Source organism: Xiphias gladius, chromosome 3, assembly GCF_016859285.1.
Source record: "Xiphias gladius isolate SHS-SW01 ecotype Sanya breed wild chromosome 3, ASM1685928v1, whole genome shotgun sequence".
NCBI lineage: Eukaryota > Metazoa > Chordata > Actinopteri > Istiophoriformes > Xiphiidae > Xiphias > Xiphias gladius.
This window is the reverse complement of record NC_053402.1, coordinates 24,058,500-24,082,043: the sequence shown is the minus strand read 5'-3', so window position 1 is coordinate 24,082,043 and position 23,544 is coordinate 24,058,500. Positions and strand designations below refer to the sequence as shown.

The 23,544-nt window shown below is 43.7% G+C and overlaps 2 protein-coding genes across 2 annotated transcripts in view; one reads left to right on the top strand and one right to left on the bottom strand.

Moving 5' to 3' along the window:
• Positions 1 to 13,461: 13,461 nt before the first annotated feature.
• Positions 13,462 to 13,945, bottom strand: hoatz (HOATZ cilia and flagella associated protein). Its single transcript, XM_040124135.1, has one exon. It carries the CDS (start codon positions 13,943 to 13,945, stop codon positions 13,478 to 13,480), a length of 468 nt encoding a protein of 155 aa, XP_039980069.1. The 3' UTR covers positions 13,462 to 13,477.
• Positions 13,946 to 18,225: 4,280 nt separating this feature from the next.
• LOC120784161 (myosin-11-like) overlaps positions 18,226 to 23,544 on the top strand; it is a 29,405-nt gene continuing 24,086 nt past the window's right edge. Inside the window, exons 1-3 of the mRNA XM_040117698.1 lie at positions 18,226 to 18,390; positions 19,258 to 19,428; positions 22,507 to 22,663. Coding sequence (XP_039973632.1) covers positions 18,226 to 18,390; positions 19,258 to 19,428; positions 22,507 to 22,663 — 493 coding nt within the window. The remainder of the gene's footprint in view (positions 18,391 to 19,257; positions 19,429 to 22,506; positions 22,664 to 23,544) is intronic.

Sequence of the window (23,544 nt, the reverse complement as noted above, 5' to 3'; positions counted from 1 at the left end):
GTGTTGTGCTCAGTGATGGCTGCTTCTGCTGTCTGGAGACACCAACGATCAGTCAGACTTTTGTAGGCGGGACTAAGAACGGGGCTGTCATCTTCCTACGCAGCAATCCAGCTACTCAACCACGTTCACGAAAAATAACGATAGAAAAATGGCAACAATCAAGCTTGAATGAAACGGACCCAGAAGTACGGGTTGTTGCCAAAAGTTTTAAAGCTTTGCACATTTTCGTGTGTCGACCTAAAACGATTTTGGCGGGACGTGTTCATCATCCACTTCTGATTGATTAGGGCAAAACCAAAACAGAGTAACCAATCCGCCATGACCATGCTGTCAAGATGAATGAACGAGGTCGAATAAAACGTCAATTCAGTGCGATTATCAGGGTAAAAACCGGGCCATTTTTGGCAAACGTTCATTTTTTGTGGTGCTGACTCAACAGTTATATGTAACCTTGATGCTTAAAAAAAGTTTAACTCGTATCAATGTCTTTTGACCTTAGAAACACCAAACTGGCTCGTGATGGGCTCATTGATGTGCAGAAAATCAGTAGTAGTTAAACCTGCAGTTATTTTTTTGCTCGTTTGCCAGTTGGGGGCAGGGTACGCGAGCCGTAAACATTCGTCAAAGCTGAAGCTGACGAGGAAATGACATTGATGAGAGCCGTGAGAGTGAGTGGCTACAGTAGCTTTGGGGGCTGTACAACCGAAGGAGGCTAAGGAGCTCGTTGGAACTGAGGGGGAACTGCAGAGTCAGTATGAGTGACGCCTTTCACATTACACGTAGTCATTTGATTCACTGCTAATAGAAAAATATTGATTAGAGCAGCTCTAATGAGGTTGCTCAGTAGATTCGACGTGTCACAACCTACAGTTCGATGTGTATTCATTAAGTGAAAAATGTGAAGTACGTTTAACAACTTCGGCTTCAACAAACGTCGTACTTATTTCATGTGCTGAAATAATTATTCACCGATGTAGATGAGGTTTTTCTGATGTTTGGGATCAGGTATTGACATTTGCCCTGAATCAGACATGTAAGGACGGACAGAGAAGCAACTGCTGGGGAGGGCACTGCAGTTTCTCCTGGATGCTTCCAGTGTACCATACTCAGCCCGAGGATGCTCAGTTATATAAGGCGTGGATTGCAAACAGCAGGGATTAAATTTGCTGGGAGTTGCAGTAGTAATAGGGAGGTTTTGGGGTCGACGTAATCCAAACACAAGTTCCAAATCCTCATGCTGCCTGGCTGTAAACTGCTGGTTTGTGGTGGGTCAGGAATCCTCTGTACACTGATGTAAACATGCTGGCGACAACTAGAAAAATCTATTCTGTTTGAATGTATTTACTTACATATATTTATCTATGTATTACACACCCTGTTTCCTGTCTTTTTTTAATTCTGGATTCAATTCACTTACTCCAGCGTCATTAATCACATCATGTATAGACAACTGCAAATCACTCTTATCATATCCTTGTGATGCACCCCATGTCCTCCAGATTGGAACTAACACTCACCGCTTCAAATAACATGTTTTTAAAATATGTCATTTATACATGATACACACCACACGATGAATTTACCATATGTGGAACGACCTTTCACATATGGTAAATCCACAGGTAAAGGGAACGTGATTTTCAAACCGGTTTCAAATGTGAACTCACACGTGAAACAGAATTTCGCGCCGAACGTGAAAATAAACTATACGATACAATCACATACGTTCTTGGTCAAAGAACATGCAAAATTAAAATTTCACAGTTTTTATACAACAAAAAATAATTTACTTGATACAATACTCAATAGATTATATTTAATATTTACATTGTGTTATTGTTACTTTCAACTAATGATCTAAATAGTTTGCGTTACTTACATACTTTCAGCTTTTTCTTAGATTGTTCCAGACTTGCTGTGTCTAAGGCTTAACAGCCATCTTGCACATTGATTGACAAGCCAAAACCGCCACAAAGACTGTGAGCTTTTTTAACCTCGATCTGAGTTTCTCAGGCAGCGCAAGGATTTATCCGCAAAGTTCTTCCTCCACGGTGAGTAGGTCAGTTTGAACATGTTGTATACAGCTTTGTTTTGATTGTGGACTTGTGGATACGCGAGCAAGGGAAACGTGTGCGTTCCAGTTGGCTGCTCAGCCTAAAAAGATCAGATCAGTTCAGAGGTGGAAAAAAGTGGCACGCTGCCACGACACAAAAAAACATCCCCAGAATTTTAAATTGTACTAGAATATCACAGCTGACACATATATTTGGATCCACTTTGGATTTTGCTGTTAGACACAGAGTGCTTCACAGAGTTACCTATGACACCTCTTCAAACAGATTTTATGGAAGAGATTGTTTAATTTCAGGGAACAAGTTTAATAATACGAGGGCACAAATGACTAATTTAAGTGCATGAAATCAAATTAGCGCACTCGACCCAAACTTTTCTGATCTGTAGAGAACTCTCAAGAAGGGAACCGTGCTTCATGCTGACCTGCAGTTATGGATTCCCTTTCCCTGCCCAACGCTTACAGATCAGTCAACTAGACTCCCTTTTGATCCATAATATCTCCACAGACAGACGTGACGAATGGGCCCTGTGAGCCGTAATGGTCGGCAGAGATGCAGAGTGGGAAGATTAGCTGAGCAGTTCGCCGCGTCGCTGGACATGGCAAATGGAGATGGACGATTTATAACTAAGGACACACGCAGAAAGCCTCCACCTTCTCCATTACAACACACAGAGCTGCACGCAGTGCAGACACAGGGTGATACCGAGGGAAACGTCATCTGCCAACGAGACATCACAGTAAATGATGAATCTCAAATTACAAACTGGCTGTTGGTTGCGTCACAGACACATTACGCTCACTGATTATTGGCCCAGATCACCCGCTTTATGAAGTTCATGTTTTCAAAACAAGACAAATGAAGCGATGAACTGAAGCACTGATATCTGGAGATGCTCTTAAAGTGCACAATCAAGCCCAGCCTGAGTTTCAAAGGTTAGGTTGCAGATTGAAATCATAACACGATCCAGCCAAGACTTTCTACCAAATCCAACCTAGTGGCACACAAACTCAAATACAGTGATGACTTTCATTAGTTATAAAAATTGAGCCTCAGTTCTACATGTATTGGTGTTTGGGTCCGTATGTTGAATCAAAGTCAATATTCCCTCTCTTTTAGCTCTGTTTTAGTCTCTACCAACTCCTAAGGGAAACATCTGGCTCTTTAGCCACTAGATTCTCAACCGTCGTCACTGGCTGGTCTCTAACTGTGCGTCAGGATTCCTGTCTGGGGCCTGTTTATTTTGGCCATTCTGTCTAAGACCTGTCATTTCGCCATCCCGCCACCAGATGCCCGCGGACTTTCCTCCAATCCCACTCTCACCCGTCCTTCCCCGCCCATTAACACTCCTGTTCCCAGTTTCATCATCAGTTCTCATCAGTGCTTCAACCTGCCGGTGAGCAACTGCTCTCTGCCTGATTTTTGCGTGTCTCTCGTGCTGTACTGCTTGTTCTCGCCACCTATCTGTTACCTGTTACCCGTTTCCTGTTCCTGCCTGTTCACCTCTGAGCCTCGGTTGTCATTATTTCTATCAAACTCATTTCACTGCACCTGCACCTGCCTGCTGCGTTCCCTACACTGTGCCTGCCTGCTGTCTGCTTGCTGATCAGGTAGTTTACGGTTGGCTTATCAGAGACAGTTTGATGCAAACTGCTGCCTGATGCTCCTAGAACAATTTCTTATGAGATGAGAGCTGTTGAGAGTGAAGCCAAAGCAGTGTAACTGTGGGCCATTAAACCGAAACACTGCACTGAAAGACACTAAAAAGCTGAGGGGAGATATTTTTCTGTGGGTTCGTCACTTCAAGCAAACCCCCTCTCACTTTAAAAACAGTCACCTGAGCCATTGCTAAAATCAAATTATTAATTAGTGCAGCTTTAAATAATTAAACAACATTTGCATATTGGATGACGTGAGTAATTAAAACATTAATTTGACTTCATACAGTGCCTTCCTAGTTGATACATGATGTATTCGCACAGCCCCAAGATGATGACATGAACCTCTTGTTTGGCACTAAATGAGGTACAGCACAGTCTCAGTCCTTGGAGAATATATTAGATGTATCTTTTTGTGCTGCTCCTGGGCCTAATGGAGCTTGATGAGAGCAATGCTTCATCTCAAGGTGGACGAGCATTTTTCAGTCAGCACAAACAGGCTCACTGTGCAGTATGACCTTCTCTATTGATGATAACACGGTATTAAACAAGAGCTTTTGTACACCGCACTGGGGGTGGTTGTATAACGCTGGGGGTTGAGCGCAGTTAACCTGGCATTACTAATACAAATAAATTGAACGCAGGGCACCTAGAATACGGGGAAACAGGTCATCTGTTTGCATGAGAAACAAGCAGGCATTTGTAATCATTCAATTCATTTCCAATGAGACATCCCAGCGATCAATAGCCCTGATTCTCATGAACTCAACTGCCCATCCTCCACCCCAGATTCACCTATTCTCCTTTCTTTGCAGACGGCGATCGATGCATAACCGTCCTCATTAACAGTGACATTTTATAAATTTGGTCGGTGGAGCTGGATGATTCAAACTGAAGGATCACTGAAACAGTTGCTGTTGTTGTTGTTGTTCGATTTCATCTCAACTTTCACAGCAACTCACAAGCTAACAACATGGATGACGGAGCATCCACGTCAGCTGAGTGAAACGGTCAGGATGGGAGGGTTTTTCCAAGGAAAATGCAGTGATGAGAGCGGCAATAGTGAAAGACAACATACATGTAAAACGAAATACAGCAATGAGTATTATCATTAAACGTATTAACTCTCAACTACCGAAATGTGGATACAGATAAGACATCACTCTTACTGGACTCTTTTCTCTGTAAAATCTCCAATTCATTCAAACCATTTATTGAAACGCTCTTTATTGGACAAAACCTTTGTAGACTGACGTAACATGGGCATCAGGTCATTTGCTGATCTCTATTCCAATGTCATGTTTTCTCCATTTCATGATCTCCGTGATCATTTTTAAAATTCTCTCAAAACAATTTCTTTCCTTACTCACAAATTTGCGTTTTTGTGCGCAAAATATCCTCAATTGCCCACTTTACCTCCAAGCAATCCCTGCGATTTAGAGCGCCCTTCATCTTTTCAAGGCACAATGTCTACTATAAATATTGATCTTGTTAATCACAAAAGCAAAATCTCAGTCTTATGCCTTGAAGAGTGGTTTGGGAAACAGGATTCAGTACTAGCTCTTCAGATCAGTCTTTGGGATTCTATTTTAGAAAGAGTCCACGCTTCTTCTATCTGCGCCCAACATTGTCTTAGACAAAGTGAAATACTTCGTAGTTGCTGGACAAATCAAAAAACTTTCTAAATGCTCCGCTATGTTCACCAGCTGGTCTCTGACTGTGTCTGTCGGCTGTTTGCTGCTGAGCAGGCAGCAGACAGTGGCTTTTTACAGCTGTTTCTCTGACAACATCTGCCTGCTGCGGCCGAAAATGAGGCTATGAGAACGGTGAGAGAAAAGTCTGGTCCGGACAGATTAAACAATGAGCTGAAACTCACTGTAAAGCCGAGGGGAGCTGCAGATGCATGTGATAGCACAACTACCAGAGAAGTCTTTCATATTGTGATATGATACGTCGTTAGTGTAAAAACTATCAGTCGTAGACACTTTAAGGTTTTGTTTGGGCAGTTGGTTAAAGTTATAGGTTAATTCAATCGAGCTTGAGCTGAGGGAACTCCATGGAAATGCCTTGTTAAACCTTTAGCTCTTGTGTTAGCGATGAGCTAAATGATTTGTTCAGACGGACCAGGCAGAAGTGTGTGTTGTCAAAGCCTGTCCTACTGGTGAGAACCAAGAAACAAGATCAAGAAAAAAAATATCAAAGACGTCTCTCTATTACCAGTAAAATGCTCCACTGCCTGATCTGTCGCAGGTTCAGCGAGGCTGCTCGATCAAAGGTCCCCGAGAGAGAAGAGCCGGGGAGCAGTTTAGGACAGCTTTGAGACGACTCCGGTGAATCCCAGAGGACGGCTCAAAGTCAGAGAAGAGCCACGGAGCTTATTCATTAAAAGTGGGACTTTTTACAAGACTGGTCCTGGTACTTATCAACTTTAAAACCTCCTGCTGGGTATGTAGCTTTTATTGGAGAGCAGACAGCTGTATATCACCTCCCTTTAAACGCAAGCTCAGGGACGTGCTTCGGAAAGCCTGCGTGTCGCTGTGATTTGTGTCCCTCCCCGGTTTATTGACATTGAGCGTTTTTTTTTGTTTCACGCGTCTTTGTTCTTGTATTACACAACAGGTTGTCACAGACGCCGGAGACAGATCCATAAATATCCTCAGTGCTCTCCTCCGCCTGAGCAGCTAAAGCACTTCAGTGTACTGGTGTTTGCAGGCGTGTGTTTATATTAAACGGCTTTTTACTGCTGATCCAGTATGCGGATCCACTATACAAGTATTTCTATTAAAAATACATCGAGCAAACATCTGCCTCACGACCCCGTCGGCTTTTCCGTTGATCCTATAGACAATCCCAACACCAGCCAGAGGTTGCCCCACAAGGTCTATTAGCCCAACAGTCTGTACCCTACAGAGCTCTGAGAGTCTGGTTGGCTGCTTAACTGGACTATTACTGTGAAGTTGCATCAGGGAGCGGCTCTTTGATGCTCCAAGTGTTGTATTATTTAGAGAGACAAGCATGGTAGGTCAAAAAAAAAAAAAGGGGGGGGGTGCTGGTGGTTTAATATCTACAACAAATGCAAAAAGTCTGTATCCAAAGAAAAACAGTGGCAAGAGATTCAGACTGTCCTGTTTTCTGTCCTTTCTCAGTTCCTCTTTTATGTTAAAAAGTTATGTTAAAGAGTCCATTGCTTAACACAGTTCAGGTTGAGGCAAACCCTAAGTTGAGGTATCTGAGTTGGTTTACTGAGAGAAACACGATAGCTGTATAATTTAAGTAAAAGTGAATATTTCAAATCCAGCCTGGGGCCGTTTGCCGCATGTCATCCCCTCTCTTTCCCCCCGTCTACTGTCTATCACATAAAGCAACAACAACAACAAAAAAGCAAAAATAATATAATAAAATATAAATATAAATATAAAAAAATAATAATTTTATGGGTGCATCCTTAGAACACAGCTCACTCAAAACTCAAAACTGAGTGACCCCCCCCAAGCCATGGACTTGCTATGACTTGCTGTGGGTCCAGCAGCTAATTGTTGGCTTTTCCAGTTGGGTGGTTGGATGGAGGTTAATGGATTCAATAAAACGGCTCTATATAGTTTTATACACTAAATAAATTTTTATGCCTGACTCGGTAGCAAGCGGTCGCCTCATGTTTGTGTTGATGACAATGAGCCCGTCGTTCACGGAGCTGCTGAGACTGAACCGTACAGTGAATGTGTTCAAAGCGGCTGAACAAGCTCAGCAGAGCTGCAGAGTTGCTTATAATTCTCTGTGGGTTTTGTCCCTGTGAGCGAGGCCCTTTCATATCACACACACATTTGATTTAGTGTTGATATAAAAATAAATAAATAAATAAAATACAGCTACTCTTCCGGTTGGGACCAAAACTCCTGAGCTACTTGAAATCCAAATGTCTGGATTTTTTTTTTTTTTTGAAGACAGAAGTAGGCTAGATAGTTAGTGCACACGTCCTGTTCTCCAGTGAAGCGCCAGGGGTTTGTGTTACATGTAGTTTTCAGGCTTAAACATCCACTGGAATTTAAAATTTTAATGTTACTCAGTTACTGAAGAAGCGCTGGCGTCCGTAGATGCATCTAACGTATTTTCCTCATCTGTGCGTAGATGGAGAGAAATGGAAGTCAGAGTCTTCTGTCTGTGACGTGAACGAAAAACACACACTCCCCTCACAGCCATATTGTTCTTGTCCTTCCACCTTTGTTAGGACCCATATGAGCTTCAGGCCATGAGAGCGAGGACATGTTTGGAAAGGGATGACATTTTGTCGGGTCCTCATTTCCTCAGAACACGGGGAAAGTTAATGCTTTATGTAAATCAGGATCCTCACAGTTATAAAAGTACAAACCTGTGTGTGTGCGTTTGTTCTGACTGCCTGATGGTCTTTGATAAAACAAACCCAGCTGTCTGAATATCTGAGGGGTGTGTTTCTGTGTGTGTGTGTGTGTGTGTGTGTGTGTGCGTGCGTCTGTGTCTACTTGTTTCTATGTGAAACACATGACTATATGCCAAAGTTTATTTAATAAAAAACAAAAATAAATAAGAGTAAAGGGTTTTTTTTTTTTTTGCTGTAAGCATCAGCTGGCAGAGAAGCTGCCCCACTGTGAGACACACACACACACACACACACACACACACACACCAGCTCCAGCCATCCATTTTAATTAAAGCTCCATTGTTGTGGTGATGGTTTGGGAATTAAGTGTTTGTGATCAACAGGTTTTGCCCAGTCTTTCTTATTCTCAGCATGTCCCTGCGCAGTGAAGATGAGAAAAACAGATGATTAAAGTATAACTATACTGATAAACTCCCTGCTACATCTTAATTCATGCTGAAGTCAAGAGTGAGGTGATTAAAAGTGGCTTGATTTGACGAACCTCTCCTTCTGATGTCGCTACCACATCTTTTGTTAAAACCAGCTAATTTGCATAGCATTCGCCCACTCACTCACAGCTCCATAGGCCACGTGGAGGCGCTGAGAAATGCATTCATTCATTTCATGGTCCAGTGCTCAATGAGGGAGAAATTAGTTTATTTTATACAAATTTTGCTTCTGCGTAGCCCTGATCCAGGACCGTCACGTGAGACAGTCATGCTTGGACATTGCTCAGTAAAAACTGTTACTGTAAGATTGTTGAAAACAGAAATTCACTGGATGGTAGGAAATCCTCTCGGTGACCTAACGTAGTGACCGTCTGGGGAAAACAATGTCAGGTAGAGGTGAAGTACTGTAACTAAAAGCTGGATTTGTTCTGACAGAGGTCAGAAAGAGTACGGTCCAGACCTGCTCTCTATGAAAAGTGCGCTGAGATAACCTCCGTTATGATTTGGCGCTACATGAATAAAAATTGAATTCAACTGAATGAAATGTCCAATTTCCAGGAGATAGCTTAGCAGGGCCAGCTGTTACAGACACGGGGCCAGGCTCAGTGAAACTATACAATACATGCAACTTTGTTGTACTGCTGACTTTCAAGTTGCACCAGGATCAGGCAACTGTATCACACAGACCCTTGAAAAACACAAACGTGAACCTCATGGTGGCACGAGCAGAAAGGTCAGAGGATCGTCAAAGTTAGCTGGTTTCATCCTCTGGGGACCATGAATGTCTCATTTTCACGGCGATCCATCAGATAGACTTTCAGATATTTCGGTCTGGACCGAAGTGGTGCCATCCTGCGAGCCGTACTGCTATCATAGCTAAAAACCCACGTTTTCATTTACACCCTCTCTATCTGGTGTTCAGATGCTCACCTCGGAAACCTCGGCTGCCACCCCTGCTGCTTTTAAAACTCCTGTCTGTCCAGAATTCATGTCCTGGTTACTCCTGATAAGCCACAGGACTGGGTGACACGATCCGTCATTATCATGAACACACACCCTTTTGGTTTATTTTGACTCAACCTCACCAACACCATCCCGCTGACCCAGATACTCACTACAGCAGTAAATGTGGATTAATCCACCACTGAAAATAGTCCCCAACAAATGTGCTACTTCCTGCCGCTTGTCTGATTAAGAACAACAGTGACCAGCTGTTTCATAAATGAAACTATATAACTATTTGTGATATACTGAAGATTCACGTCTTCGGTAGGAACCAATGGGTTTGGAGCTGAGAGCCGCAGACAGAGGAGGGAAGTCGGAAAGTGTTGAGAGACGAACTGACACAGAGTTTGATTTGGGCTTTTCATGGGATTTGTTGACAAGAACAATAACACCAGCCTTTAAATCATCCTTTAAATGATTAATATTCCAGGGTAAAGGTTAACGATTGATATTTTATAGAGTGAGGTTATTTACTAAATCAAAATTAAATTTGTTAAATTTTTATTCACCCCTCATATATGCCAGTGTGAATTCACAACAAGCAAAGAAGAATGGAAAACATCATCAATGAAAAACATCAGACAATATTTACCAAAAACGTGGAGCTCAACACTTGACTCATCTGAAAATACTGTTCACGAGATTAAAGACTTTATAAAACCTCGATGTATTTCCTAAAGCTAGCGCCCCCTTTCAACAGGAAGGTCGACAGAGAAGAAGGGATACCGCTGGACTTTAGGCAAGATGTTGCCAACGTTGCGCCGCTGAACATTCATCAGATCATTACTGTATCAGGCTGCAAGGCCTCCTGAGGCTCTGTTTGAAATGTCAGTTAAATATCAGGAACATCAGTTCCCACTGACCCACAATTCGCCCTCAGAGCTCCGTCTCTCATATGAGCAGCGATGAAGTGCAGCAAACTGAGCAAGCAACAGCTGGCGTGCAGATATTAAAGCGATCTGTTTCCACCCCTGAGAAAAGAGACTGCTGGGCCGAGACATCAGACAGAAACACAGCCCCGTTTTCTGGATTTGACGGTGAATTACCCGGGTGAAGACAGACGGGGTTTAACTCAGGAGCACAGGCAGACAGACACCAGTTTTGGGGGAAGGTAAACAACTTATGTTCAGTTTTCTCATCTTCTAGTAGTAGCACCTCCAAGCACACAAACACACACCCAAAAAGAGAGAGAGAGAGAGGTTGCTTTATATCAAGATAAGTCCATAAATGAACTTCTACTGACATCTTAAGGCACATTCTCATCATTACACCAACCTCCACACAAACTGGGCACGTTAAACACCGGACCAGTGCTGCGTGTATACTGGGCCACCGTGTTTATTGGTCACAAGCGCATCTGGATCTCAGGAATGATATGAGAAATAAATATTAAGACCTGATCTCAACCCCCAAATGATTAAAGAGTGCTTCAGCGAAACTGAAACCCAGTTGGGGGTGTGTGGTTTGACATTTGTGTGTGGGACTGAGTCAAAATAAACTACAGTGTGTGTGTGTGTGTGTGTGTTCATGTGCAATGGTGTGGCCCATACTGTGAGTGGGGATGTCAGCCGGTTGGCCCATCACTTTGGTCCAGAATGAAATATCTCAAAAGCCTCTGGATGGATTTCCGTACAGAAGTTTATGTTCCACAGAGGATTGACCACACTGACGTTGGTGAACCAGTGACTTAAGGACCACTAGCAGGTGGACATTTGTGGTCTGACTGAAATATATCAACAATGTTTGGATGGATTGTCATATTTTGTACAGACATTCATGTTCCCCACAGTATGTGGTGAGTGACTTCTTACCACAGTGATTTCTTGTGACTACAGTAGGGACACAAAACAACCAAAGAGAGACAAAAATGACAACAAAGAGATGAAAAATCATCTTGCAGAGATTTTCAGTGTGGGGGTCCTACGTATAGGCTGGGTGGGGGGCAGGGTGGGGGGCCTTTTACCTGTGCCCAGAGGTTGCAGCAACGTAATCTGTCCATGCTACGAAACTAATGACGTTCCCACAAGCCTCAGCTGCACTTTGTGTTTATTGCTAATGAGCAAACGTTAGCATGCTAACATGGTAAATATTATACCTGCTAAACATCATTCTGCGCATGTTAGCATACCGACGTTAGCATGTAGCTCAAAGCACCACTGTGCCTAAGTAAAGCCTCACACAGGCGCTAGCATGGCTGTCGACTCTGTAGAGTCTTGTTTGTTGTTTTTGGACAACAACGGAGCCTTTATGGCTCAGGGGACTAAAATATATCAGGCTTTGATAAACACAATACTTGTTAGTGGGAGACATTCATTGCTGGTTTGGGTTTTTCCATTGAATTTGTTGACAGGAAGAAAAAATACCACCAGACTTATTCTTTAATGAAATAAAAACAACGAGTGTCACGCCGGGTGCTGCTGAAGAGCTCTCGGACATATAGATGAACAGATGCTGAAGGAGCAATTTAAGACACTGGGCCGCCGCTCCTTTCTCATGCAGACTACAAACGTCGCTGGAAAGGTGGCTGCAAAACAGTTCTCTCCAGAATGCCGAGCGATTTTTTTTTTCTTCTCTCCATCCGAGCGTCCAGGATGCTCTAAACTGTCCTACTTTTCGTCAGAATTCACAGTAGCCAAACATACTGCTGCTCCCGTTAGAACCTCACTTAAAGCTGAAGTTAATCCCATGCTGTTGGTCATCAGTGAGGAAACTATGAAGTTATCACAGCCAGCACAGAAGGAGATTGCTGATCGCGAGGGGCAGATTTGAGGTGGAGGACCACTTTAAAGCCACTTAAGGACGAATTACGCCGATAATCAGGGTTCGAGAGGTTAAAGAGCGTTTACATTCGACAGGCTTCTGTGTGCTTCGAAAACTTCAACCAAATTAGACCAAGTCAACAGTCAGCGGGCCTCCTCTTATCCTATTATGGTTGGGCCTTCTCCGCTGGACATTTGGAATTTGAATACCCGCACAACCTTCGCTTCACATTATGTAATGCTGTTTGAAGCACACTGCCGTGTTGCGACTCTTCGGGACCTGCAGTAACGTACTACATGCGTCTCGGTCTCACTGGTGACACCAGTGACACACGAGAAACAATCGGAGTTTGTGATATCACTGAAAAACTCAGGTTGACATCCGTAATTTAAAATTCAAAGACGTGGCTTGCAGCAAGGTCGTTAGTAGGTAACACTCTATTCCAGTGTAACTGAGGCCGATGTAACCATCATCATTACGTCGTACTTGTGATTTTTACGTTAACAGCAGAACCAGTCAACATGAGCTGTATGGTTAAATATGCAGAGATAAATTCATGTGTTCTCATAGAGGCCCTAGGTCGAGGGGGGGGGACCTCAGAGGAGGCCTCCGAGTCTGAAAAGGGAGTTAATGCTTTGTGATTGAAACCGTGCGTTAGTGACATTTCTTAGGAAAACAACGGCCTTGGCGGCCAAGGCTGGTTTTCGGAGCGGTTCATCGGCTCCACACCCTCTCACGAGCAGACCTGCAGGTGCTTGATCTGACGCTGTACCTCTTTGTAATAACCCTTTACATGCAATCAAGACGGAGTCTCCTTCATCCCCTTCCCATCATCAAACAGCACACTCTAAAGACCAAGTGGTGTGGCTGTTGGCACTGTGACTAGCTCTACAGTGTGTTGCCTCCAGGCCACATTACAGCTTTGCAGGCATTTTTTGGTGACACTCCACAGAGAGTGTCTCCCTTTTGGAAACAATATGGGTCAAACTTAATGTCCATCACATGTTGAAGATGAAAACAGGTCAATAAAGCATCCAGCAGCTATGAACTGCTCTTTCTTTCTGAGGCGTTTGCTCAGCAAGCCCCCAGAGTGTGTGAAGCCATTTAAGATAAGGACGAGACTTAATCACAGTCCTTGTCCTACTGCAGCTGTTTGACCAGCTCCTCGTCCATCTCAGAGTCCGGAGCCGGCTTCAGCACTTTCTCTCCGCCGAGCTTCACCTTCGGTTTACAGGCCACGGACAGCAGCTCCTTCTGGATCCGCTGCTCTCTCTGCCTCCGCAACAGAGCCAGGATCTCCCTCCTCTGGTCGGCCATGGCCACGTACCGCCGTCTCTCCTCCTGTCTCTGCCGGAGAGCGGCGACGCTCGGCGGCTCCGGGGCGGAGGGCGCGGGACCGGCGGCCGCGGGGCTGCGGCGCTGCGGCCGGGACACCGGCAGCCTCTGTCGGATATCCGCCGGCACCAGCCGCGACTCCAGCGGCGGCAGCAGGGACAGGGAGCCCCACAGCTGCCTGGCATGGGACACATCCTCCGGGGAAGAGCCGTCAAACACGGTGAGGGATGGATCGAAGTCCTCCTGCTCCGGAGGCTCGGGACGGGCAGACATGTCGCTTTCAGGACAGAAAACTGTCGACAGGGAAATTAGGACAACGGTAAATTAGGAGCTAGTTATGTTGTTTGGCCGCGGTCACCAAGGAAACGGGACGACACTACTACGGCAGCCCAGCAGGAACAAGATCTGCGCTCTCCGCGTAAACCTTTCAAAATAAATGCAGGTCCACACTTCACTGAGCGTTGGGGTGAACTGGGGGAAACTAGGAAAACTGCGGATCTACCGACAGGACAGAGTAGCGTTTGAATGTGTCCTCGGTACATACGCGAGTTTCAGGAAGCCTATCTACAGGTTTTATAATTTACATGATGAACGCTTATCTCTCAGGCCTAAAGACTGAGTAGAATAAGATCCTTTCAAAGGGCCAAGAGAGGTTTAACTTTAAAGAGTTCACAACTCAAACAAAGCACATTTCCAAAAAAAAGGAAAAAAAAAAACTACAATTCTGTCAGCATTAAAGGGAGGGTTAGGACTAAATTAAGGTCTATTCTCCTGTAATATCTTTTTGTGTTATGTATAAAAAAAACCACATTTATTGGCTTTTTTAAGATAAAACCTTGGTGTGTATCTTAATATCTTAATCTGGAATCTAACCAGTAACTTTAGTTGTCAGCTAAGTGTTGTGGAGTAAAAAAGTACAAATATTTCCCTCTGTAATGTAGTAGAGTAGCACGAAGTAACAGAAAATTGATAAACTCAAGGACCTAAAAGATTCACTTGAGTACGGTACTTAAGTAAATGTAATTAGTTACTTTTCATCATTCATTATTACCAATGCATCAACATTAAGGCTTTACAAATATTTTGTAGCTGTAATCTCAATGTTACCAGTTACAGCTGTCAAGTTAATGTAACGGAGTAAAAACTACAAGATGTTCCCTTTGAAATGCAGGAAAGCAGAAGTAGCAGAAAATGGAAATACTCAAGTACATCAACCTCAAAGCTGTACTGACGCACAGGTCTTGAGCACATTTACTTTGTTGCTTTCCGCCACTCAGAAGTAGGTCTACTCATCAGCTTATCGGCCAGATGTAATCAGACCCACTGAGTGGACAGTAAGCCACGCTACATGGCCTAACCGTGTGCAGCTCACGGCTCTTAACTTGAAGGAAGATGAACCGAGCCTCCCGATCGCTCGCACGAGCTCCTGCTGCCAATTTTGGAAGCCAGGCGGGTCGCACGCGCTGCTCCACCCCCAGGTGTCGCGGGCCGGTTTAAATAGTGCGGAGGAGGAGTGACGACATCATCACCACCACCATCGCTTCGCCTACCTGACATGACATTCTCATCTCCCTGGAGTTCAGCTGTCATCCTTCACTGAGGACTCAAGCTCTGCACAGTGAGTGTGAAGAATATTTCACTTTACTTCAAACAGCTGAAAATAAACTCAGCAGCTTTAATGCAGGACACAGGTCGAGGATTTTACCCCTTCTATGCAAGGAATTTTACTGAAATGAGCTGTTAGATTAATTCGAAAGTCTAATATTGTCATTTAGAGCTGCAAAATAACGACTATGCACGTTGAGGCAAAACTAAAAAGTGGCTTGTTAGTAGCTAAAAGTCACATTTCTGTCATTCTTCAAACCAAAACATGAAACACTAAAGGCAGCAAATTGTGTTAATATTTGCTGCTAAAGATGAACAAATGGAGGAGAAAATGTCTATTTAAACGGTGTAATTCGAAAGTAACAGTCTGCTGCATGATCCAAAGTCTACTCAAGTGTTGGCAAAAGCCTGACAAAGCTCCAGGATGGTGTTTCAGCCAGAAATGTGTTCTGCTCAGTGACTCGCAGTCACTTCAAACATTCAACCCCAAGCAAGTATGGCAGAAATCTGAAAGAGAGCAGTATGTATGGATTTGTGCTCTCAAAGCTGCTCTGTTTTGCCTGTGTGCCGGCGGCCACGCATGGATGCACCTTGTGACCTGTCACCATTTTGGTGTAAACGGTAAGCTTGGCTGGACACATGAGCTGCACCTTATAAGGTAGTATGCCTGCTAAGTCCCTATAGCATCCCTCTTTGGGCTACCAAGCTACCAGGAGCAAAGGGTTAGCCAAACATGGGCATTCCAGCATGGCAGCTCAGATGTTTGATTACAGGGGTTATCTGCGTGCTGCTTTTCATGTTTTATTACCTGCTGTTCCACCGGAGGTCAAAGCGGCCTCGTGACCCTCGTGAGGAGACGGGGATAAGTGAGTAAGTAGCTGAATGCAAACCTAGGGAAATGTGCCGAGGCCGTTATCAGCAGCGATCTGTCGGGCGGTTCACTAAAAGCAAATGTAAAGGCTCCGTCTTATTAGGATGCAAAGGTGGCAGTTGGAGTCACAGGGGAAGGAAGAAGGAAAACACGCATCTGTTTTGGTCTTTTTTTTGGGTTCTTGCTGCTGGTTTGTGCTCAGAACTTTGGAGTCCTCTGTGTGATGAGGCGTAAAGACAGAGGCTGTTCAAATATCCGCAGAGTCGCTTCAGAAAGTTGACAAATCTCGGAGAGCGCGGCAGGTGTTTGTTTTCCTCTGCTTGGTGCCGTGTGTGGTCCCGCTTTTTCTGTAATTCTGACAAATCTGTTTGTGCGTTGAACCGTGATTTAAAATGTGACGACAGTTGTGGGGGTTTTGAGATTTAAGTTCTCACAATCAGAAGTATTTTTTTTTTAAACTTTATCTTTGATTGTTGCTTAGTCATGCATGAATATTTAATATATATTTAATAGGAGCTTAACACGGGGTTGAAAAGCAGTGTTTCGCTGCTCTCTCTGGTTGAAGATTCAGTCTGTTTCACCCGCAGCCGGGAGTCAGCATCACTGATGGCTGTGGTCAGAAATTGGCCTTGTTGCACCTGCAGCCACACCCAACAGGGATGTCAGGGGTCCCTGAGCACACCTGTACATCACTGCAGCAAGTGAAACACCTGGAGATCAGCAGAGATTCTTAGGGGCTGTCGAGTTACTCTGTGGGATTTGAAACCGTTTTCTTCTTTTAAATCAGCTGCACCATGACTTTAGGATGTCAGATACACTCATTTAATCTAAGTCTCTCAGTGTCACTGGTCAGAGGAGTAATGGGGCCACCTGAGTTAAAGTAGTAATATAGTGGGAAAAGAGTCTCAACATTATGGAGTAAAAAGTTGTCAGAGTCCTAATATTTAGAGAATCAAGTCCTGGTGTTATGAGAAAACGGCTGCCTGGACAACAAAATGCTGTTTGTTGTAGCATTTCCTGACCGTCCACGTGCAGCGAACAGTTAATATTTCTTACCTTCAGAGGTCTTGGCTTCGGACTGCAGTTTCACCTTCCCGGACCCGTGATCGGCTCCGGTCCGTGTTTCCACGCTGTCCCCACCTGGCTTGGCTCTTCCGCGGGTGCCCGACGCTGAAAAGCTCCGCCCGGGTCTCGCAGTCCAGGGAAAACGAAAGCTTATAGGGAACCAGCTGTGCGCTGCAGTTTAACTGTCTCATCCAGAGACGAAAGACTCTAGTTGTCTGTCTCGTTCCAGCAGATGCACAGCAAACTATACTACAGTGGATGTTTTTCACATCACTCCCAGAGGTTCACAGCCCACTGGTCTTCACTTTCTCTCCTTAACTCAGCTGTCTGGAGGGAACCTAATTCCCGCTGTGCTCCAGCTGCTGCTTCTAAATCGTCCATTGACTCCCACGTGCTTCACGTAACTGTTTTGATTCCTTTTCAGCATCCTAAAAATCACTGATAATAAGGCGCTTGTTGGTTAAACTTAAAATTTCAGGTCATCTGCGTCCTTCCTTTGACACATTAAAGCTGGATGATGACGATAAAGTATTAAAAACTTGAAATATTCAGATTTTTTTTCTCAAAATACATCAACTTTTTTCTCGTTTAACTGTGCAAACCAGGGATGGATTTTGGTTGCGTTTTTAGTGACGCTCTTTTTAAATGTCGGTTTCGATGGGGATAATTCAACGTTGACTTGGTAGCCTCACTAGCATATATAGGGAAAAGTTGTGTACACCGTCATGTTGTTGCAGCCTCGCTGCTGGAGGACTCACTGGTATAATAAAAAAAAAAACTTATTGTGTTGTACTTCACATTTTCAGTGTGCGATTTCTGCCCTGTGTGTTCCGTCTGCAGGCCAGGGGTAAAACAGAGGTCAGAGGTCAACTCGACTCCCGTCACCACACCGCAGGCTGAACCAGACGCCAGCGACGATCCGGACGCCAGCTCGACCGTCTCCGAACCACCAGAGATCGACCGCGCCGCAGAACCGCAGCTCCGTGCAGCTCCTGACACTGGGATTTCCAACATGGCTGACCCGGCCGCGGACGACAGCAAGTACCTCTTTCTGGAAAATGACTTTCGCAACAGCGGGGTGGCACAGGCCGACTGGGCAGCCAAGAAGATGGTGTGGGTGCCGTCAGAGAGGGAGGGCTTCGAGCCGGCCAGCATCAAGGAGGAAAAGGGCGATGAGGTAACTGGACCTGGTGGTGCCATTGTTAGTACAAGTACTACCCTTTAAAAAGTCTTAACCAGAGCAGAAGCAGCTCCTCTGAGCTCCTTTGGGCACTAGCAAGAACATTTTTTTGGTTTTGTGTTTTTAAATGACCACTCAGAATATGAGCTTCTGCTAAACAATTCACGTGTCCATTTATTATCCATAGATAATAAGTAGTGGTCATGTAAAAATGACAAGAGGTCAAATAATCTGCAGCCCCTCCAGAGCTCGATCAGACTCGCTTATCCATGTTTGGGTGCAGCAGCACCGCAGTTTTTTGGACGATGGTGACTCCTCCTTTTTAAAAAACCATCGCTGACTCGTACTCAAACACAAGAAGTATTTCCCATACACTTCACTGTAGATACACCCTTTGGAAAGAAGTGTCCCCACCCCAATTATCAGAGAGAGGGTCAATGTCCAAAACTGTCATCATGCTTATTATTATCATATGTATAAAGGCAGTCTAATAATAATAATAATAATAATAATAATAATAATCATTACTACTATTAGCTGTATCACCCTGGATTTACTTACTGGTTATGTATGTGCATTGAAAACATCTACAAAATGTCAGACAAATCCTACTAAGACAACAATCATAATATACAATAGAGAAAAAAAAAAAGGTAGCTCTTTGGGCACAACAGAATTCAGCAGAGTGCTGGAGATGACTCAGTCAGGTTAACCAGGCGTCCAAAATACGAAATCACATACAGGCAACATTTCCCAACAGGGCCTAAAAACTTTACCCTTTTGCCAGCCAGCGTTTGAGTTCGATAGCAGCACGTTTTTAGTCCGTCTTTTAAAAATTTTTTTATGACTGCCGCTGCGCCGCAGGTGCTGGTGGAGCTCTCCAACGGTCAGAAAATGAAGGTGAACAAAGAAGACATCCAGAAGATGAACCCGCCCAAGTTCAGCAAAGTGGAGGACATGGCCGCCCTCACCTTCCTCAACGAGGCCTCCGTCCTCCACAACCTGCGAGAGAGATACTTCTCCAGCCTGATCTATGTGAGAAGCACTCACACGCGCACACACACACACACACACACACACACACACACAGACACACCCCGGGAGGCCTGTTTGGGACCAGACCAAAGGGGGACGTCGACTGAGGATCTGTAGCCCCTTTTTTCAGGCATGAAATAAGCAAATTGTGTTCGTCCTCGTTGACCTAAGGACCACAGCAGGGTCCGAGCAGGTAAAACCGACGGAAACATTTGACGCATACGATGGCGTCTGATTTTTCACTGCTGGCTGATCACTGTGGCAATTTAATGTCTGAGAAACACAAAGAGAGAGAGAAGTGGTGGTAACGTCTTAATAGTTCAGACAGTGAGTGACGGCAGTAGGATAAAGATTAAGATGCTGCTGCGAACTACGAGATGCGTTGTAAAATTACTGTTCTGATCCACAACCCAAGATGGATAAGAGCCTCAGCCTGTTTTTCTTCACACCATTTCACCTTTACCGTTAAGGATTCACAGCAGCTCCGGCCCAGTGCAACATGAATGAAGCAGCCAGTGGACGTATTAGCCAGGCCTGTTATATTATCACCCGTTTAAAGCAACGATCTAGTCAAAAGGCGTTTAAAGGTTTGAACAAAAAAAATCTACCACACTGACTCATCACTGATCTTTTCATTACGTTAATGACAGTTCCTCACATACATCTTCAACCTGCGTGATAAATACACTCTTGCAGTTCCGACTGCATCTTCTCTTCAACCTTTTGTCAGGCTTGAGCAGCAGAAAACGCTTTCAGCACTTTCTTTTGCTTTCCAGAAACGCACAGCAGGCATCAAAAGGTCTCCATAGCAGCACTCCACAAATCAGAGGAACTGCATTACACTTATTTACTTCTGTCGTCCTAGTCAGTAAATTGTGAGTCACAGAACTGTGCACCCCTGAAACTGTCCCCACATTCAAGGTCTAAAATTGCTCCTGCTCACATTTATGGTACTTTTCAAAACAGATCATCAGTCCACAACAAAATGTTTCAAAGTTTTGTTTTGTTTTTCAGAAATATTTGTAAGTGTTTAAATTTTTTTTTTCAAGCAACAACAAAACTGAAATGAAATGAAAACTAAAAGACAAAAAAAAAAAAAAAAAAAAAAAAAAGATGGTGTCCTTTTCTATCCTTAAAAAGAAAACATGAACATAGAGTTACAGAAAAGAAGATTTGCTTGGATTCCACTCTTCATACATGAACCTTCAATTCTTCACTTTAACTACAAAGTGAATATTTCATGGTTAGGGAACATTTTTAAAAGTATCCACTGATAGTTGTTTGAGGACGACTTTTTCGTGTTCCTCTCTGAAAGTCTGCAAACCAAAGTTTCTGGATAATTCAAATCCAAAATAATGGAAGTTAAATGAAAGTCACAATAACACTGTGTGATGATGACGAGCTCAGGGGTCTTCTGTCAAAAATAGAAATAGAGAAGTACAAGGTGCTTAAATCCTGACTTTCTACACCGGAACATTTTAAACAGACTCTGAACAGCAGCTCTTTCACATCAACATGTCAGGCTTAATATAAAGAAAAAAAGAAGAGGAAAAGAAAAGAAGCTCCTTGATCCAAGGTCGGCAGGTTGACTCCACATTCAGGTGGAAAAGTCCTTGTGTTCAGCCTCTGTGCCCTCTACGTAGACTCAGGATGTACTGGAAGGATTAACAGCTTATGTTTTTATTTTTTCAGTCAGTCTTACAAAGTCTAATAAGGTACGGGATGTAGAAATTAAAATCCAAGCTTATGCATCTAATACAGACGGCCATGAAGATCACTGGAAGTTAATAACTCCAGTCCCTCCAGTCCTTATATGAGCAGATGGTGTTGGAGCAGCCAAAAAAAAAAAAAATCTCATACCCTGAACTCTGAATATGAGCTGTGACTCTGTGGAGTCCCACAATGTAAACTCAACAAGTTCAAAATTATTGCTAAATTTTAAATAACTATAACAAGCCTCAGGGTTTGTGCATTTCTAATTTCAGGCAATAATGCGACTTTTTTTTTTTTTTTTTTACTTCCTCCAAGGACGTTATGTTTTCGCCTGTGTCTGTTTGTTGGTTTGTTTGTTTGTCAGCAGGATTATACAAAAAACTGCTGAACTGATTTGCAGCGAACTTGGTGGAGGGATGGGACAAGGGCCAGGGAGGAACCCATTAGATTTTATTTACTATGAATTTGAATTTTTGTCTCTGAAGTCTGGTGTATGTTGTTTGACATTGGCCTTGGCGGAGGTCTGCGTTGTCTGAGTGTCATTCTAGTTGTATAATCATACAGTTTGAGAGGTTGTGCAATATTTTAAGTGACTCAGTGATGAAGTTACACGATTGGTCGGCCAGACGACTGTTGGAGTTTCCCATTGGCCGTTGCTCTTTCAAAATGAAGCGCCACGAGCAGTTTCTGTCACGTCGTCAGCGGGGTGGTTACAGGCAATGTTTCCGACTCAGCGCCTTTTGCCGCTAGATTTAACGACTTTTCAGACCCTTTGAGAGGATTTTCCCACAAAAGCACGTAGCGACAAATCTAGCGACAAATCTAGCAAGACTTAGCAACTTTGTGTAGAGGAAGGTCGCCAGTGACCATAATGTGCAGCCTATTATTTGAAGGACAAAGATCAGTCTCTGTCCTGTTACCGATGACTGATTGATCGTAAAAGGGTCCGCATCAGTAAAGATGGGTCTTGAGTAATAAACCAATATCTATCTGGGATTTTGATCTTCTCCCGAAGTGAACTTCTGCAGATTAATGCGCTCCGATCTGGACTCGGCCGTCTTGGGAGGAATCTGGCTTGTACCAAACAGGTGAGACTGGTCAGGCAGCACCTGAAGGAGGATATCAGAGGCAGGCAACAGCACCAGGTTGTCACAACTGAAATAACGCTGCCTTTCATGTGAACTAGTCAATAATAGGTGGAGAGCTAAAGGCAAAGGGAAGAAACGAGATGCAGCTGCCTTCTGTTCTGAGCGTAGTTAACATCGACAAACCAGACAGAGAGAACAGCGTAAAGCTGCCTATCTGCTCTGACTTGATGTAAAATGATGTGGGTTTTCAGTTTTCCCTCTCTGCCCCCCCACACAGACGTACTCTGGTCTGTTCTGTGTGGTGGTGAATCCCTACAAGATGCTGCCGATCTACTCTGAAAAGATCATCGAGATGTACAAGGGCAAGAAACGTCACGAGGTGCCGCCACACATCTACTCCATCACAGACAACGCCTACAGGAACATGATGCAAGGTAACTGTGTGTGTGTGTGTGTGTGTGTGGTAATGACTGATCAATATATTCTTGTACTAGCCTGTTGTCAGTATTACGCTGGTGCTAGAGGTTTTTCACACCTGATTTCATTGTAGAATTTATTTTTTTTTAAATATTATATAAGTTCAAATGTGATATTGAGGTTTAAAGGGTCAGTTCTCGTAAATTACAAGAAAGATATAATCATATTTCCACCTTTTCTATCGGTAGTTTACTGTGCAGCTTTTGATTTGATGGTATCTTATATTGGATTGTGGAGCTGAATAGAATTTATTAGTGGTGCTTATATTATTGAAAAACGACATTTAAAACCTTTGCAGTTCATTCAATCATTCAGTCAACCTTTATTTATACAGGGTGGCCCCATGACAGCAGCCGTACTCTCTCTTGCATGGATGCCATGTGAACAAAGGACAATAAAACAAAATGTTACAAAGCGAAAAACCTTCAGACAAACACTCAACCTTATAAACTGCAGATAAGAGGTCAAGATAAAATGGTAAAGGGATAAGAACAAGCATTGGACCACAAAAATGGAACCAAGCCAAGTAAACCTTAAACTTATAAACCACAAGTAAGAGATAAGGATAAAATAGTAAAAGATTAAGACCCTGTATTGAACAGAAAATGGGGATAAAGCCAAGTTCATCTCAGGATCACAGGTGATTCAGTTAAAACTTTAAAATCAGCCGAAGAAACCAGTCGATTCATTTTCAGATCCTGCTGCGCTGCAGTCATCTGACGGGAGCCAAAACATTTGAAGGCCTCTCACCTTCGGCTCTGTTCTAACTTTGGGAGCTTTAAGAATGAGGCGCACCTGAGATCAGGTGAAGCACTGAACTGCCAAAGAGATTTAAGAT